At 39.7% G+C, this 13,387-nt stretch overlaps 1 protein-coding gene across 1 annotated transcript in view; it reads left to right on the forward strand.

Annotated features, from left to right (window-relative positions):
* The window catches only part of prkcz (protein kinase C, zeta), a gene marked incomplete in the record, with an annotated part of 136,148 nt that overhangs the window by 70,858 nt on the left and 51,903 nt on the right, over positions 1-13,387 (forward strand). The window contains 1 exon segment of the mRNA XM_034145661.1: positions 12,728-12,813. Within this exon segment, the coding sequence (XP_034001552.1) occupies positions 12,728-12,813 (86 nt within the window).

A 13,387-nucleotide genomic window follows, 5' to 3' on the forward strand; every position in this document is an offset into this window, starting at 1 on the left:
TGTTCCCGGTCGAAAATGACCCCCATAAGAAATGAATGGGTAACCCTAGATGATGTTATTCCATCAGATAGTACACACTCACAAATAGCCCAGATGTTATTTTTGGAACACTTTCTGTGTGTATTCTTTGTATGTGTTCACTGCAACCAGTATACATTGTTCACAGCTTAAAAGTGTGTTAAATGTAGTGTTCAAATGATGAATGGTTTGAGTGTTAATGTAAGAGCAGTTAAAACAGACCGGAGAGGAGGGTTACAAACATACAGTACTGTGTATTCCCAGTATCAGAGCCTTGTGCTTTGTTTTTTTTGAAGGGTGTTTGAGGGAGGGGCATGTGTAGTTGGTAGCAACTTGCTGTTACTTTCCTGCGAGCCAGAGGAACAATGTCTGGAAATGAGTCAAGCCCTCGTAATTGTCCTGTCCTGGAGAGATTTGGCAGTACCACCCTGTTCTCCTGCTCAGACTCCCCACACATGCCACAGTGCAACAGCAGCCGTGCGGTCCTCTTCACACCTCCACCCAACATGGCAGGACTGTGTGCGCTGTCCTTTGCATCCGGAGGTGTAGTATTGTGTTTTTGACTTGTCTGTTGTGGCTGCTTCAGTCTGCGTCCTTCTCTCTCTAGTTGTACCCCTCGGCAGAGAAATGGGGCAGTGCAGTTTCCAGGTTCTCCAGAGTGACGTGTTGTAATAGGTCAGCTCTGTGAAGTTGTGTGTTCAGGCGCTCAGCCTGGGAGGAGGATCCTAACGAGATGTAAACACCATCTGATCCGCCCCCTGAAGCGAGAACATCTTTATCTGTGTGGATTCATATCTGATGATGAGGGGTAACATGTGAAACAACAGGGAATCACACTGGTGTCTTTATCTGTAGTCGTGGTGTTTGTTGAGCGGTTCGATACATTAACAATATTTACAATATCATGATGATGAATCACAGCAAAATGGCAAGAAGAAATCATCATGAAATCAATCTTGGTTCATTTGCAGTGGTGGAAAGTAAACATTTGAGGTTCTTGGACTTTATTTAAGTATTTTCATGTTATCCTACTTTATCATTTTAATGTACTACATTTTGTTGGCAAATGTTATACTTTTTACTACACTAAATGTATTTAGAAGATTTAGTTACTAGTTACTTTGCACATTTCGATTATAAATACACAATTTAAATCAACTAATACATTATTATAAGTTAAGCTACCCAGTATTATATAAAGCAATTCAAATGAATCCCATTTGTACCAACTGCAATATTAAAGTGATGAAGAGATTATTGCTTTAATAGTTATCATACAACCATTTAAAATATATTGTGCTTCAATTTGCCATTCTGCATAATGAATACTTTGGTTCTTTAAGTATATTTTGATGCTAATAATTATTTAACTTCTACATTAGTACAAAGTTGAATGCAGTACCTTACTGTACCTTACCTTAGACCAGTGATTCTCAAACTTTTTTCAATAATGTACCCCCTTTGAAAAAAAGATTCAGCTAAGTACCCCCTGATCAGCGCAAAAACTATTTGTTAGGGACAAAAAGCCTGTATAAAGAGGTACAGTACAGCGCTGCACCATCAGTGTCTAATTTATTAAAACAACAACATTGTAACTGAGAAACACTTAAATGCTACATTTCAAATGTTTACAATCCATCACTAAATTCATAGCCAACCAATTTTAACATCATGCAATAACACTAAGACGACATTAGTTGCATTGAACTGATCTTTTTAATAAGTTGTACTTACAATGTAGTGAGAAACATGGGCTTGTGCTTCTCTGAGGATCTTTGTCATTCTGACAGGGAGGCAAACTGCAGTTATTACACTTCATGTTTTGAAATATGTGTAACTCTGTTAATAGAAAACCCACACTGCTCAAACTTCGTTACTTTTCCTAAAATTGGTATATTTTTTTTTCTTTTTTTTTTTCATTAACATAAAATAAATCTCACGTACCCCCTGCAGTACTCCAACGTACCCCTAGGGGTCCGCGTACCCCCATTTGAGAACCACTGCCTTAGACTGTAGTATTGCTAGTACTTCTTCCACCTCTGTTCATCTATGCTCATATTTCAACTGTTCACCTCAGATGTAACATTAGCGGCGCTCTGCATGCCTTTGCTGCTTCATACATCCGTCACTTCCCCTGCAGCAGCTCTCTAATGTGGTGTGTGAATTCACACTGAGCCCCCCCCCCCGAGCTCATCCAAAGACGACTCCCGGTGCACCGAGGCCACGAGTGAAGTCGGGCTGCTGTTGTTATTTAAAACTGGGTTTGTTCTGTGACGCTACACTTACACCTGAATGGTTCTTCAGCTCATAAAGACAGTGCCCTTCAGAAATACATTGACATACTTATCTCGCTTATTACACGGCTACATACTAAATAAATCAACGACTTGATTCACAATTCTGATAGAAAAGTACTTGATTGATTTAAAAATGATCGCATTGCTTCCGCTAAGCAATAATAGTCCGTTCCACTGTGTACCAAGGGCTTGACTTAACTTAAAGTTACGGCAGCACTGATGGAGGTTTTCTGTAACTGTCCAAGTCTGTTCACATTTTATTTTCCATGAACCAGTCTTTAAACACTGCAGAGCGCATACTGTGTTCCTGTTAGTGTTTACTTCCTGTCTGTCTTCTTCTGCTGTTCCCTTTGCAAATACAAATATAAAAAATAATATTCCAAAAGTATTCCAGGTATGTTTGCACAAAGTCCCTTGATCCTTCGAAGCTAGTGAAAATGATCGACCTCTGGAATGTCCAAATTGACCAATCAGAATCCAGAATTTAAGTAGGCGGCCTAATATGATATATTACGAATATGAATATTTACCATTTAAACACAGAGACTGATGAATAAAGCTTATATGGCAGCTAACAACACATAAAAAAAATACAACTGCCTCTGGAATTCATCGTCTTCTGTAACCACATATTTATTCATCAACACTCTGATTAAAGACACATTGCCACTCGCTGCAATTTTTCACTTAGAGCATCTGTTTGAATGAATGATTTAATCACATGCTGTATTTAGCTTCTGTTGTGGGCACTGAGGAAGTGTGACATGATGTGTAGGATCACCTTCCTCGCACACAATGTCTCGGTGGCACAGTGTGTCTCCTCGCTCATCCCCTAAAATGGGCATGGGGGAAGGAATGGTGGGTAACCATAGAAACACAGCGCAGTGATTCTCCAAGGCACTTTCCTTTAGAGGCCTTTCGTTAACAGGATTAGAGGGAATTCACAGAGGAGACCCCAAAGAGCACTATCTCTTTGTGTCTGTCCTCTGCTCGTCTCCTCTGATCTCCACCCTGACTCAGAGACAGATACTGGAGTCACAAAGGCTTTCATCAGCATGCAGAACTGACAGGAAGTATAGAGTGGACAGCAGTGTTTCCTTTGTGGCATCACACCACTGTAGCATTCTGTCAGGAGTTTGCTGTAGCGTTGCCTGTTAATCCTCAGTCAGTACCTCAAGTGTCTGGGTTTAAATACTTCTCTCACGGCCTATTTGCATACACAGATTAGCAGAAGTCAAATGTTGGCTAAAACAAGTCCTATTGCTTGGCAAAAAACAATCTATTTCATTCATTTATTTACCAAAAGTTAAAAATAGAAGTACAGTCATAAGAAAACATGTAAATATGTGAAATAGGATAAGCTGTCCAGAGCTTTGAAAAAGGGGCCCATATACTGAGGAATAAGTATTCACAACATCACATCTAGAACTAAGGGTTGGGCACGTTAGAAATGTATTCCGTTACAATTACCAGCTACCTGTAATAAAAAGTATTCAGTAACCTCATTCTAATAATCTAATCTAAGTTTCAAAGTATACATGTATTATAACCTGGAAACGTTGCATTAGAGGTCATATAGGTTCACCTGCTGAATTAAAACAGAACAAATGAACCAAAGAAAGTGAAAACCATAAAGCAGATTCAGGCAGTAGGCGTATAGATTCACATTTAAAGTATTATCCTACAGAACAGTACGGCTCTAAGAGAAGAGACAACATCTGATCCCTTTGCAGCAAAAACACAATGTAAGAGAAGTAACAGTAAAATACATCGTTTTTTATATAACTGTCAGGGAATACAGTTACCTTTTTTGTGTCCTAATAACGGAATCCAGTTACATGGAATCCAAGACTAAACTAATCCAATCCTAACTACTTAATAGTTCAAAGAAATACGTAAAATATAATAAACACAGACCCATTACAAGGGAAAACAATGGTACGAAATGCATGTCATTAAGATTGATTAGACAGTAGCAAAGGATGGTGATAGAAAAAAAAAATCTTATCTTATTTATAACAATGTCAGGCCCCCTGCTGACATGCTGTTACAAGGGTTCACCTTATGGCATGGACATTCAAACACAGCTCTGCCCCCAAAGCTGAAGAGGTGAACAGAACCGTTGATATACAGTATGCTCAGCCTGAATCTGCACAGTGGTGGAGTCATTTTCCAGAAAAGGGGAAGGGGGGTTTGTTTTTTAAGATGTTAACTTGCAGACACTGTTTTCCTGAGCTAACCAACAATAGCTGATTTATGGTGGGCTGTGGCTACCATAGCAACAGAGGCAAAAGATGAGTGAGTGGAGGAGGATATCAAAGCCACACCCATAACTGGAGCAACCAACCAGACTGGAGAACCAGCACAGACATGGGGGGGCACAGGGAGAGCAGCCAGTGCATAATGAGTGGGAGTCAGGGGGGCAGCGCCAACCAGTCCACTTCATGGGAGGGTCTGTGCCCCAGGTAACATCAAAAGCATGTACATTGTCTATAATATATTGATTTGTATCTCAGCAGGTCAATACTGTAAGCTGTATAATGGTTGGGAAAGGACTACACTACCCTACACCCCTGCATTCACTTTAGGGACGTATTTTTGTAGACCCGGAAATTTGGCATCGCATAGCTCCCTCTACGAGCATGGATCATTTTCATTTCACAGTTTCACAGTTTCACAGTTTCACAGTTGCATCACTACCGCTAAGCTAAAGACGGCTTAAGGCCCTGACACACCAAACTGACACCAAGGAACACGTCCCGACGGACCCTATTGTTGTGTCGCCTCACGTGTCCTGCGTCTTGGCCAAAAAGTTGACGGCCAAGTAGCACATACGCACTGCGCATGCGTGTGTGGCAATAACTCCTTACCAGCAAGTGGCGGTAGTGTGTATTCTTAATTCAAAAGAGGCAACCGGAAGACAGACTGCGTGATATATACAAACAACAAATAGCGTGCGTTCCATTTTCACTCTCGTCCATCACAGACTGTTTCACAGACTGTTTCACATTACGACTTCTAATCGAAAACATGTTTAGTGCGGTACTGGAAAATGAAAAATAATAGCCATCTGTGTGTGCCTTCTTCACTTCCGTTTCGCTTCTCATGCACTGATTCGCTAAGCTGAACAGCCAATCAAAGTGATTTATTTTGCCGACAGCCTTTTGCCGACAGCATGTTGAATCGGAAGCGGAAGGTGTCGGCACTAGGGCTGCACGATATATTGTGTCGTGACGATAATCGCGATATGCGCATGCGCGATATTCACATCGCGTGGACGTGCGATTCTTTGAATTTAATTTTTTTTTATTTAAAAAAAAAAATTATTATTTTAGGACTTGCGATATTAAGTAGGCAAATTAACTCAAACACGTCATACAATTACAATTATTTTGCTGCTTGCTACAAAAGGAAAACTTGCGCGGCTCTCATGTCAGGGGTACTTGAGTGAGTGACATGCAGGCTCTGCATGCACAGCAAACCACAATCAAATCTCCAAAGCAAACGGAACCCGTGATTAAAGGTAAAAACACTGAATAAAGTAGTTTCATGTGTTTCTTCAGGGCAGTTCGGCGCTGCTAACCGAGCTAGCTCAGCTTGTTGCTCTGATATCTTAAAGGGGACCTATCATGCAAAATGCACTTTTGTACGTCTTTTATACATGAATATGTGTCCCCGGTGTTCCAGGGAACTCACCAAGTGTCAGAAAACACAACCCTCTCTATTTTCCTCCATACCCAAATCTCTAAAAAAGGGGCTGCAACGGATCTGATAAAAACTGATCCAGATTTGAACACTGTCCCGACGTCAGGACGGTGGCGCTACGGCTATTGGGCCAACTCCACCAATCAGGAGGAGACAGCCACGGCCATTGCCGTTCGAAAGCGCTGGAGACGCTGTAGTACATATGCCAGGCCTGTAGATGGTGCTGTTCTCACAGAATCTGCCCTTGCAAAAACAGAGCTAAAAAATGTCAAATTGAGCAAAATGAGGCATGGCTAAAATGCATGATCTGTTTGGTATTTTGAAAAAAAAAAGTATAAATATGCCTTATATAGGTATGGTCCTACACTATATTATTCAAATATAGCATGATAGGTCCACTTTAAGATCCAGACGTCTGTGACTAAAATCCTTCATCCGGTTAAATATAGTTAGAAAAATACCAATTATATAGCATTAAAGTTCAAGAAAGGATGGTTTGCGGGGAAAAAAACGGTATTTTCTTCAATTTCTGTATGTTTTCGCAATATATATCGCAGGGGGAAAAAAAATCGCAATGTCAGTTTTTTTCAATATCGTGCAGCCCTATAGTCGGCACGGCCGAAAAGACACGACGGTGCAGGACACACCAATCTGAGTAGGGCGACAGGATGCTCATCGACGGCCAGACATCTATCGACGGCCGAAATCGGCTCAGTGTGTCAGGGCCTTTTGATGACGTTTAGAAGTATCATTTAGTCACTTTTTGGCGACCGCTGTTTTTTAGACTCATAGAAGCATCTGATGTTCACTGTTTGGCTATTTACTGAAATGTTTTATGTTGTACACTGAAACGTTGACTTTAACTAAATGTATTATGTCAACAGATTTCACCTAACTGTATTAGGTGAGTCGAAAGCAATAATATCAAGTTCAAATAAAAAATATTATGTTTAACTTAATACTATTGCTTTCAACTAACCTAATACAGTTATGTGAAATCTGTTGACGTTTCAGTTTTCTCATCAATCATTTGAACTTGTGTTATCCACAGACCTTATTGTATATCAGGCTTCTAACCAAAAACATGTTAAGACATGTAAGAGAACATGAAGTGTTAAAATGCTAACTAAATTCATTTTTTAGGACTCATTCCTTCACCACTCTATTTGGATGATGTCATCCAGGTAATCTCACCATGGGCTTGGAGACTTTACATATCATGCAAAAATGTTCCCATGAAAAGGCCAAACTCAGCATTGGCCTTTCACCCTGCCCTGTGATTCTCAGTTCCCATCCCACTGCTCCATACCGAAGACTTAACCCTTTATCTAGATACAAAATATTTTGGTTAAGTTTACAAGAGGTTTGTACTGATTATATGTACAGTACAAAGAAAAAAGGAAAGAACAGTGAAAAACACAAACTAATAATAACAACGACTTAAAGGTCTCCTATTATACTCTTTTTCATCAATATATTATAGATCTTGCATATATACAAAACATGTCTCTGAAGTTTTTGTGCTCAAAATACGAAACGGATCATGCATTGCAGCATCCCATAATCCCCTCTGTTTCAGCCCTGCTTCAAAAGTGCTGATTCTCTGTCTGTTACTTTAGATGAAAATAAGGAGCCCCTCCCCACGCCCCTCTGAGAGATATTTGGTTAAAAAGAACACAATAGTGCTCTAGGAAGAGATTCAGGTGATAAGGTAGGGGGGGGGGGGTTACCTTGGTTGGTGATTGGCTAATGGTTACACAAGCCAAAACATCGTTATGACATCATAAAGTGGTCAAAATCTGATCAGCTCATTTTCAGACAGGTTTCTATATAAATGGATCAGGACAAAAAGTGAGCAAATCTTTTTTCCTGAAACTTTCAGAATCTCTTTACACAGAGGGGACACATGTTGATGTAGAAGAGACATGAAGAAGAGGGGACACATGTTGATGTAGAAGAGACATGAAGAAGAGGGGACACATGTTGATGTAGAAGAGACATGAAGAAGAGGGGACACATGTTGATGTAGAAGAGACATGGAAATGTGGATTTTGCACAATAGGTGATCTTTAAGTAATCCCCTACATTCACTGACAGTGAGCTTCATACATACGAAGATTCTCCAGAAATGTTGGTTAATGAATATATATGCATGCAGTACATATGCATATATATACAGTACATGCAACATACACATATACTGTACTGTATACATACTTACATACATATGCTGCAGATAAGCTATACCGATAGCAGATTGTTTTACAGAGTGTGGAATGCATTTTAAAAAGGTCCCCAGGCTTCCTGACATTTCCTGTTTGAGTGTAGAAGTCAATATCTGATCTTTTCAAATTTCATGCAGGACATTACGTCTGTCAACCACTGAAAATGAGTGGGCGGGACACTGTCCCTCCACTTAAGTAGGATGGCTCGACGAGCTAGGAGGAAGACTTAACTTAACCCCAAGACTTAACTCTTAAGAAACACCTCACAAATATGTTATCTTATTGCATTAAATAGCTGATCACTATAGTTTTTACAGACATTACTCAAACAGGAGGAAAAAGGGCATTTGATTGGGACTAGTTTTAGTGGCGCATTAATCCAAATGTGTTGTTAAAACAGTTGTCTCATGTCAATTACTTTTTAAGTTTAAGATCTTCCTATAAACAACATAATTCTGTGTGTTCTGCAGTTATATAGTCCATTTCTGGCCAAGCTGCTGTCCTCACTTGTCCGTTACGTCGAGTTACTCAGCTCCTCTCCTGCTTGCTCTGGGATAGAGCATCAAATTGTTTTCTTTTTTAAGCACTGCCTAATGTAAGACCCTGAAATCAAAATGTTCTGCTGCTAATATAAATATAATGGTTGCCTATAATAATTTCCCGCAGTGATTACTAAAGTGATGATCCGCACACTGGTAGATGATTGAACCATGACTTATTTATAGGAACAGCAGACATGATGCAGGATGGTTATACACTTTGTTCATTATACCCCGTGACATGGATTAGACTGTGGGCCGGCATGTTTCATATTGAACTTCTTGTCACTAGTTATTGTTGTTTAGCTATTTTGTGTTAAGAGCTGGGTCATGAAGCCGTACATTCTGTTGTGTACCGGTCATGTTTCTGTTATTAAAGGTCCCCTATTATACTGTTTTTCATCAATATATTATAGGTCTCAGATATATACAAAACATGTCTCTGAAGTGTTTGGCTCCAAACACCAAACAGATCATTGCAGCATCCCATAATCCTCTCTGTTTCAGCCCTGCTTCAAAAGTGCTGATTCTCTGTCTGTTACTTTAGATGAAAATAAGGAGCCCCTCCCCACGCCCCTCTGAGAGAGATTTGGTTAAAAAGAACTCAATGGTGCTCTAGGAGGAGATTCAGGTGATAAGGTGGGGGCGGGGGGGTTACCTTGGTTGGTGATTGGCTAATGGTTACACAAGCCAAAAAAACGTTATGACATCATAAAGTGGCCAAAATCTGATCAGCTCATTTTCAGACAGGTTTTTATAAAAATGGATCAGGACAAAAAGAGAGAGAATCTTTGTTCCTGAAACTTTCAGAATCTTTGTACACAGACGGGACACATGTTTATGTATAAAAGACATGGAAACGTGGATTTTGCCTAATAGGTGACCTATAACTGAAACCTACGTTATCTGTTAATACTTCAGTAATTTGCTGGTAGTATGTGTTTAAAGCAACACGCACCAAACTTCAAATAAGCCAAATCATTACTTTAGGGGAACTATGCCAACCAGAATACAACATTAATATATAGGTAATGCATTAACCTGTTAAGCCCTGAGCCTGTTTTTCAGGTTTCAGGCTCGAAAATGACATTCCCAGAACAAGTGACTATAATATCTTCTAAAAGGGGTAAATTAATAATCTTTTCTCTCAAAGCAATGATAAACCTGTGAGTTGGATGTAGAAAAGTCAGAATTAATATAGATGTTTTTATTTTAAAGTAAATTCAGATTGAACATAGTAAAAAAATATAAATTATAGTTTCCGTCCAAAAAAAACCCATGACTTATAGTGAAAACCACCCTTGAATGATGGGATAGTAGACAAAAAGCTTTAGGAATCCAAACTATAACATATAATAAGTACCCTGTATCAAGATTGATTCAAAACAAGTGAAATGTTGAGAGTGAGAGATTTAGCAAAATAAAAACACCTCTGGGGTCATTTGGGTGTATTTGCCGTATCTCTGGAACCCATTGGTCGATTTTGATGATTGACACCTCTTTTGAACCGATCGAGAGGGAGTTCCTAAATCCATCTAAACATTACCATTGGTGAATGAGAGTGATGCGCAGCCAGCATGCCCAAAACCGGAAGCTGGGTTACAGCTCTCATACACTCTTTATGAAAACTCCGTTTATTGACATAAATATGATGATGGATTATCAGTAATCATTGCAAAGTGACACAGAGACATTGGATTAACCTTCAGCAGCGTTTATATGCGTTGTAATGCCCTTGAACACAACTTTTGATCAGAAAACAGCGAAGGTAAGACGTATTTGCCGTTTTGGCCCCGTAAAGTGAAGTTGTGTGTTGTCTTTGCTAGCTTTCACTGCCGCGAGTTTTGGTGGGAACTCTCTTATCATCCACTTTTCATAAATGAATACATCTCACTAAGATATCCTTGGGTGCTTTATATTGTTAATTATTTTCCATATTCAGTTATTAGTTGAATGGCTGAATGCATTGCATACCGCCATGAACTCGGTGCACCAGCCAAGAACTCAGTAGCAACCTCCAGAATTGAGATTGAAATAATTAAAAAGGATTTCCATTTTTTGAATAATGGTGCCCCAAGGTGAATTTAACGTTGATTAAATTCTGTTACTATTTCTGATAGCCTGAAGTTGAGTGCAATTGCACTCCTTCATCTTTGGTAGCAACAGAGGTGTTAAAGCTTACAAATGGTCATTGCATATGTTGGCATCCTTTAAGGCATGATCCACTCTCCCTATCTAGGATTTTCAGAGCTGTGAAAGTTAGAACCTGGGTTTTTGCACACATTTTCTCTGCCTGGTGCAAGGTTTGAGTCCTAAATTACAAGTGGATATTGAGAATCTGAGGGAGTACACACACACACATCTGAGCAAGTGCAAAGTCTAGAGATGCCAATTTGTTGTAATGCATCTCATCTTTAGTGAAAATATGTATGATTCATAAAGGATCCTGGTAATCTTTGAGAAGCCATGTTTTTGTGTTGCATTGCATTTTAGGAGATGTCACCTGGCAAATGCGCCCCTGTCACCAAGTAACAGATTCAATCTTACGTCATTTCTAAACTCATTAAAGTATGGAGACATGTCCCAGTAGAGAAACTAAATACTAATATGAAGCTGAACATGAACAGAATTTGTCTTTTTGAATAAGATCCAAATGGTATCGAAGTAACCAAGTCAAGTTAAGTTTTAAGTGTGTTGCCATTCATCATGTATAAACTAATCTGAGCATACTTAAACCTAAATACAGAACATATTCTTCTTTATCTAGATTTTAAATATTATAAAATCAAACCAGTAGATCTCTCAGTTTTGCTTCAGCAGGTCATCATGAATCCAGATAAACCATTTGTAAGAGCGGAATGTGGGATCATTTAAATAATAGTCTAATATGACGACAGAAGCTTCAGCACACCGCCGGCGCATGTTTATGCTCTGCAGTTTAATAATAGCTGACTACATGATCCTGTTAAAAATAGCTACACCTTGATGGTCTCATCTGAATACAATGTATTATGGAGCACTAATGAGTCCAATCATCACCAGAAGTGAAAGAAAAGAAGGGATGGAGGTTTTGAGGAGAGGAAGAAGCTAGGGAAGAAAGAGGAAGATGAAGGGAGAGCCGAGAGACAGGCCCTTTGGGTTTGTGTGTGTGTGTCTGCTGTGTATGTGTGTGTGTCTGCTGTGTATGTGTGTGAGTCTGCTGTGTATGTGTGTGTGTCTGCTGTGTATGTGTGTGTGTCTGCTGTGTATGTGTGTGTGTCTGCTGTGTATGTGTGTGTGTCTGCTGTGTATGTGTGTGTGTCTGCTGTGTATGTGTGTGAGTCTGCTGTGTATGTGTGTGAGTCTGCTGTGTATGTGTGTGTGTCTGCTGTGTATGTGTGTGTATGTGTGTGTGTCTGCTGTGTATGTGTGTGTGTCTGCTGTGTATGTGTGTGAGTCTGCTGTGTATGTGTGTGTGTCTGCTGTGTATGTGTGTGAGTCTGCTGTGTATGTGTGTGTGTCTGCTGTGTATGTGTGTGTGTCTGCTGTGTATGTGTGTGAGTCTGCTGTGTATGTGTGTGTGTCTGCTGTGTATGTGTGTGTGTCTGCTGTGTATGTGTGTGTGTCTGCTGTGTATGTGTGTGAGTCTGCTGTGTATGTGTGTGTGTCTGCTGTGTATGTGTGTGTGTCTGCTGTGTATGTGTGTGTGTCTGCTGTGTATGTGTGTGTGTCTGCTGTGTATGTGTGTGAGTCTGCTGTGTATGTGTGTGAGCATGCGTGCGCATTGTAGAGAAACGTGATGTGTGTCTTCCCCTCACTTGAACTCAGACTACTCGAGAAGGAAGGACCTCCTTCAGCTTACCCTCTTCTCTATCACTCATTGCTCACCCATTGTTCGGCACAGATATTTCCCATCAGCCCCTCACCATGCTGCTACTTTACAACCGTTTCCTCTCTCTCCTAGAATCGATCTATCGCCGCGGGGCCAGAAGATGGAGGAAACTCTACCGAGTCAACGGACACCTCTTCCAGGCCAAGCGCTTTAACAGGGTGAGTGTCTTCAAATCTCGCTGACGCTGATACATATTCCCACCCGGAGGAGTAATGCCGGAATAATGCTTCCATCAGTTCAGTTATGGATCTGTCTTCACTGGGATAACATGATAAGGACCTGGTGTCAATGGAAGACACAGGAAGTGTATAATGATAGTAATTCCAGTTTGGTGTACACTGAAAAAACTGAACCGTTGATTTTAAATAAATGTATTATATCAACAGATTTCACATAACTGTAGTATTCATTTAATGTATTTTAATGCTATGCTACTTAATACTTCTACTTTCCTACATTTTAGCAGCCCATATTGTACTTTATTCTTTACTACGGTACTACATTTGTTACTTTATAGATTCAGATTATAAACTGAAATAGAATATAAATCAACTAATAACTAAAAATGAACATTAACATTTAATTTTAGGTAAATATATCCAGAAGCCATATATAATTAATTAAAATGAGTTCCAAATGGAGCTGTGATGAACACATTAATGCCTCAATAATCAATATCCCGTCATTTAATATATAGGATTCCGAATTACTTTTACTTTTGGTACTTTAAGT

The sequence above is a fragment of the Trematomus bernacchii genome, unplaced genomic scaffold (assembly GCF_902827165.1).
Source record: "Trematomus bernacchii unplaced genomic scaffold, fTreBer1.1, whole genome shotgun sequence".
In the NCBI taxonomy this organism is placed as follows: domain Eukaryota; kingdom Metazoa; phylum Chordata; class Actinopteri; order Perciformes; family Nototheniidae; genus Trematomus; species Trematomus bernacchii.